At 61.2% G+C, this 6,000-nt stretch overlaps 1 protein-coding gene across 1 annotated transcript; it reads left to right on the top strand.

The window, feature by feature from the left end:
* The first annotated feature begins 992 nt into the window (after positions 1-992).
* Positions 993-1,707, top strand: LOC100341219 (cytochrome c oxidase subunit 6A2, mitochondrial). Its single transcript, XM_002721728.5, has 3 exons — positions 993-1,223; positions 1,344-1,480; positions 1,584-1,707. The coding sequence occupies exons 1-3, from the start codon at positions 1,151-1,153 to the stop codon at positions 1,665-1,667; spliced, it is 294 nt and encodes a 97-aa protein (XP_002721774.1). The 5' UTR covers positions 993-1,150; the 3' UTR covers positions 1,668-1,707.
* Positions 1,708-6,000: the final 4,293 nt, after the last annotated feature.

Raw genomic sequence — 6,000 nt, 5'->3', positions numbered from 1 at the left:
GGTGCAAAAGGGAGTGTGGTGTGAGCGTGTGGCTCTCCAGGCAGCGCTGACGAAGGTTCTGGCAGCCGGGGTGCAGCAGTGGGGGCCCTGGTGGGCTCTTGGGGCAGCTGGCCCACACGGAGGCTTCTGGATGTGCGGTTTGCAGTGGCCATAGCAGAGACACTGTGGGCTACCCGTGGTTCTCACATACTGACCTTATACCATGCTGAGAGTGAGCCCTGCTCCTTGCAAAGAACTGTGACTTGACCGGTGCACTTCCAGGTCAAAGGGCATGAAGGGCAGGTGTGGGGTCAGCAGGGCAGACGCAGCTTGGGATGCCTGCATCCTGCAGAGCAGGGCCTGGGTCTGATCCCAGCTCCACCTCCAAAACCAGCTTCCTGCAGGTGCATCCTGGGGCAGCAGAAGGCAGCCCATGTAGTGGAGACAGGGGTTGAGTTCTGAGCTCATGGCTTCCGTCCAATGCCCTCTCTGTTTTAGGAATTTGGGAAATGAACCAGGGTATGCAGATCTCTCTCCCTCTCTCCCCCCCCCACCCTTCTCCTCTGTCTCCCTCTGCCTTTCTAAGTAAAATTGAATAAATCCAGCTCTCTGCTAATGTACCTGAGAAAGTAGCAGAAGATGGCCCAAGTGCTTGGGCCCTGCACCCCTGTGGGAGACCTGGATGAAGCTCCTGGCTCCTGGCTTTGGTATACCCAGCCCTGCCCGTGGCAAACATCTGGGGAGTGAATCAGCAGATGGAAGAAATCTGTCTTTGTCTCTGCCTCTGCCTCTCCCTTTCTGTAACTTTCCCTTTCAAATGAATGAATAAATCTTTTTAAAAAAAAAAATGAACAAGCAGAAGACACAACGAATGCCACAAATATTTATTAAAAGCATACCCTGTGTCAGCCAATTAGCCTAGGTACAGGCTACAGTAACACTGGCATTTCAGACTCCAGATGCCTGCCTGCTTGCTAAGATAAAAGGCAGCTGAGGGCAGCTGTCCGCAGAGCCCTCCTGCCAGTCAGGGCCCATTTTAAAGATAGAATCGCCCTAAAAATAGGCCCGCACGTCCCAGGCTGGACAGGTGATTGGCCAGAGAGAGGGGAGGAGAGAGCGGCCTGGGGGAAGGAGCCTGCAGCACAGAGTCCTGCCCAAAGTCCTCAACGCCATGGCCCTGCCGCTGAGGGCCTTGAGCCGGGGCTTGGCCACCGCAGCCAAGGGCGACCACGGAGGCGCCGGAGGTGAGTAGGGTGCGGCCTACCCCTGCCCACCTGGTCCACCAGGGGTCCCGGAGACCGCCCTCCCCCAGCCACCAGGCCTCCTCAGCCCAGACTCACATGCCTTCCCCTGGCCGCCCGCAGCCAACACCTGGCGCCTCCTGACCTTCGTGCTGGCGCTGCCCAGCGTGGCCCTGTGCACCCTCAACTGCTGGCTCCACGCAGGTCACCGCGAGCGCCCCGAGTTCATCCCCTACCACCACCTGCGCATCCGCACCAAGGTAGGCGGCCGAGGCCCTGCCGTGGGGCGGGACGTGGGGCAGGACGGGGTGCGGGACCCCAGGCGGGCGTTGCTGACCTGTGCTCCCCTCCCTCTCTCCGCAGCCCTACTCCTGGGGGGACGGCAACCACACGCTTTTCCACAACCCGCACTTCAACGCCCTGCCCACGGGCTACGAGGACCCCTGAACCCGGGCGGCCCAGGCCAATAAAGGTGTAGAAGCCCCGAGTCCGGCTTGCGGGACGGCGGGATGGGCGGGACCGCGCGCAGGTGCAGTGCCCTTGGCGCGCCATGTGCTTCCTCCCCCTTGTCCCCGTCGCTGACTCGGGGGTGTCCGAGGCCGTGGCCTTCATGAGCAAGTGGGAGACCTCGCGCCTCTGCCTCCGGTGGTTAACTGGGGCTCTAGGCAGCAGAGGGCTTTCCCTTACACGGAATTGTCACAGGAACGGGGAGAGGGGACAAGATAGACTCGCTGAGGTGCCAGCAGATTCAATGGCTGGTCTCGGCTCAGGCAGCTGGGACTCGATGTCCCGAGTGAACCCAGGGCTGCAGACCTTGCATCCCCACTGTCCCTTGATGCCCACAGCCCAGAGTAACAGCCTCTGAACTCCGGCCATCTGGAGGAAACCCCATCTCAATCGTGGGCTCTGAGCCAATGCGTGCGGCCTCGGGTCCTAAATCTTTACACGGAATATTCTAGTCATGCTCTTTCGGGGTAGTCTGGGAAATCAGCTCCTTCCTGGAAGCCTGGACTTCCTGGCTTTTGGAGACCTAATTCAGGGCGGCACTGGTGCATATGAGCTACATGTCTCATTCACCTCCTAGGACAGCCTGCCCACTGACCGGACAGAAGCCGCTACTGAGACCCAGGACACACACGCACATACATGCACACTCACACACACAGTCACACAGGTGCACACATGTGCCAGTACACACATGAGCACACACATGTACACTAGCACACACATACACAGGTACACACAGGTGTATAGGCATGCATGCACACGCATGTATACTCACACGTGTTCATTAGCACATACATATGCAGGTGCACATGTTCATGCACACACATGTACATTCACAGATGACACTAGCACACACACATACTCACACACATGTGCACAGACACATCCTTGTCCCACACCCCTTGTATTCCTCATGGAACATCAGGCAAAGACGACCTCCGGCCCAGGCACCAGAGAAAAGTGAGAGAACTTTTTCTGTACACATAAGTAGGTTCTCTCAACTCTACCTCTGGTAGCATGCCAATGCCTGCATTAGGGCATTTTCCATACAAGGCAAATGCATCACCGACATCCTCATTCCATGTGGCCATTCTTCTACACGTGCACACCCTGCCTCCTGCGTCAGCAGTGCTGTCACTGGAGCAGCCTGGCAGAGGTGCAGAAGTAGAAGAACCTTTCCACCGTTGGGATGGGGCTCAGCACCCAGGGGATGCTCAGACCAGTCGACCCTTGCAGAGGTTGCACCCACGGAGACAGCTTTCCAGTGGGAGGCAGGACCAGCCCCGGGAGGAGACGGGCAGGAGAGGGGATCACTGGGACAAAGGCAAATCTGAAGCCCCGCAGCTGGCATCCTCCCCGGGGAAGGTGGCCGCGTCTCGCGGCTTCTCGCCCAGCATCTCCTTGTACCGGCGCTTGAAGAAGCCAAGCTTGGAGGGGAAAGAAACCGCAGAATCAGGGTGAGAGGGCAGGGGCAAAGGTGGGGGCAGGAAGGAGCTGAGTGGGGAGAAGGGAGGGGGGCTGCGCGGGATTGAGATTCTGGGCCAGACCACGAATGTGCCCCGCGGCTGCGACGCTGTGTCTGGGGGAAAGCAGGCGCCGGGCGCATGGCTGTCTCACTTCAGCCGCTCTGCACTGTGGATGCTGTGAGCATTTAGAAGGGACACACTGACACTGCAGGTCAAGCGACTCCTCTGACCTTAAACAGCCATCGGGAACAGAGCCAACAATGAGCCAGGCTGCGGGCCGGTGCTCTGAGCAATCCCTCTGCCGCCTGTCTGGAGAAGGCTGGTGGATGCAGGTGGTGTGGAGAGAGGGCCACGCGCTCACCTTGTACAGCCTGGCTGAGATGAGAGCCAGCAGCAGCAGGCCGCCCACGCAGCTGCCCACCACCGGGGGACGGGGTCGTGCTCCTCATACTCCTCCAGCACCGTCTCCACCTGCAGGGGCATCAGGCCTTCTGTCCCCACCTCCCAGCTCCTGCCTCCTCTCTCTCCTGCCCCTGCTCCAAGGGCTGCCAGGCAGAGACCCCTGAGCTCAGGGACAACCGTCCTGCCCAGAGACCTTCACCCCTCCTCCTCCTCCCTGCACCCTGGCAACCCCCACCCAGCATTAGCTATGCAGCACCAGGAGCCCTGGGGACCTGGCCCAGCCTCCCTCGCAGACCCTACCTGGGCTCTCATGAAGGGCTCCTCACCCGGAACTTGGGAGTACACGGCCCTGTTGAAGGTGATCTCGGCCACGCTCACCACCGACACCTTCTTTTGCGGCATCTGCAAGGGCGAGAGGAGCCGGGCGGTTGGCTCTGGGGGTGCTCCGAGTTCCAGAACTGTCCAGGCTGGAGCATGGCGCAGCCACAGCAGGTGCCGCCCGCGGGTGGGGGACGGGCGCTGCCGCTGGGGCCTCCGAACCTGGCTGACCAGGCGAAGCTGAGGTTGCCCTTCAGGGTGAAGTGGAGCTCCTCCTTGGCGCCGAAGGAGGGGATGTGGCAGCGGAACCTCAGGCAGTGCGCAACGCCGCAGTCCTAGGGACCAGAGGAGCGCGAGGCTGCGGGGGCTTCACTTAGGGAGGGGCCGAGGCAGAGAACCGAGGCTGTGTGGGCGGGGCAGCGCTGAGCAAGCCCAGGACGCGGTCCTGCCCTCAGCCCAGCGCTGCACCTCTGCCCCTCAGCGCGGCCACGCCCGCACTGACTGGGGGCTCAGGGCCTTTCTCACCAGCACGGGACTCCCCGGGACCCGGCTCAGGTCAGAGGTCCTCGGAGGTTCCCTCTCCCGCGCACAGGGCAGGCTCTGGAGAGAGACGTGAATCCTCAGCCACCCAAGCGTGGACGGTGCCCCTGCCAGGGTGTGCGGGCTGTGGGACCGGGCCCTGGCCAGCGAGGCGTGGTGGGCACCTGGCCTGGGGCCTCCACCGCCACGTCCCACACAGCCGCTCCGTTCAGCTGCACGGGGGCCCAGAAGTCCACGCTGACGGCCACATCTCGCAGACTCAGGTTGTTCACCTGCGGGAAACCGAGGCAGGACGTGACGGTGGTCCCTGGCGCGGCCCACTCCCACCTCTTCGCTAGCGGGGCCCTCAGCTCCTCTCCATCTTCCCCCACCAACTTCCTGCTCTGTCTGCCCCGTGGATGCGTGGACGTGGGGGCTCCCCGGGCGCTCACCCGATAGCGGTGCTCGGCCTCTTTGCTGCTCTTCTCAGCGGAAGTGGAAAAGTTGAAGAACCTGGTGGAGCCTTCGTGCCTGGACAGAGAGGCCACCTGGTGACGGCCTGCTCGAGGCTGTGCTGGGCTGTGCCGGGTCAGGCGTAGGGACTCGGAGGGGCCCAGCCGAGAACCCAGGGGCAGAACGGGGTCTCCACCACCTCCATGCCTTTTGCCTCTGTCACTGGGACTATGCACTGGTCCTCTGCCAGCCCTGGGTCCTCCATGACGTCGCCCAAGCTCTTGTTCTGCCTGAGTGTCCTTACTCCCACTCTGCAAATTTCCACCTAATGTCCCACCCGAACCTTCACCCCACTCAGCATCACAACATCTCCCGGTGGGAAAAGGCGTTCACGTTGCATCTGGGGCAGGTGCATGTGAGCCTGGGGCTAAGCTTGGGGAGGCTGCAAGGGGCCTGCAGGGACAACAGCTGGGCCACCTGGGAGACGTGGCAGTGGGAGCCTCCATGGCGGAGTGCAGGAAAGACAGGTGTCTAAGTAAGCATGAGGCACTACGGCACATGGGCACCAGGCTGCAGGAGGATTTCCCTCTTCTCTCCCTCCCTCCCTCCATCCAACCCACTCATCCATCACTCTGTCAGTCCACTCATCATCCCTCCCTCTCTGTTGGTCCTCCCACCCACCCATCCATCCATCTATCCATCCAAACTACCCATCCATCACTCTTGTCAGCCCACTCATCATCCCTCCCTCTCTTCATTTTCCACCCACTCATCCACCCATCCATCCACTCACCCACCCATCCATCCACTCATCCACCCATCCATCACCCTGTCGGTCCACTCGTCCATCCACCCATGGCCTCTATCAGTGTTTTGTGTGTGCTGGCCCTCTAGTCAGCAGCTAAGCCACAACCCCTGCCCTCTTGGAGCTGAACTTCTCAAGTCTCAGCAGAATCAAGGGGCCCACCAGAGGAGCCTTCCTCTGCACAGCCCCCAGCACCCAGAAGCCCTGCAGGCCCAGCAGTCTTCTCCCAGCCTTCCTGGCGACTCAGAACACACGGGCACTGGGGTAGGACCACCTGGCTCCACGTCTCAGGCCTGAGTAACCTGAGGCA

The sequence above is a fragment of the Oryctolagus cuniculus genome, chromosome 19, assembly GCF_964237555.1.
Source record: "Oryctolagus cuniculus chromosome 19, mOryCun1.1, whole genome shotgun sequence".
Lineage (NCBI taxonomy): Eukaryota > Metazoa > Chordata > Mammalia > Lagomorpha > Leporidae > Oryctolagus > Oryctolagus cuniculus.
The sequence above is the reverse complement of the archived record's forward strand: the minus strand, read 5'-3'. Positions and strand labels throughout refer to the sequence as shown.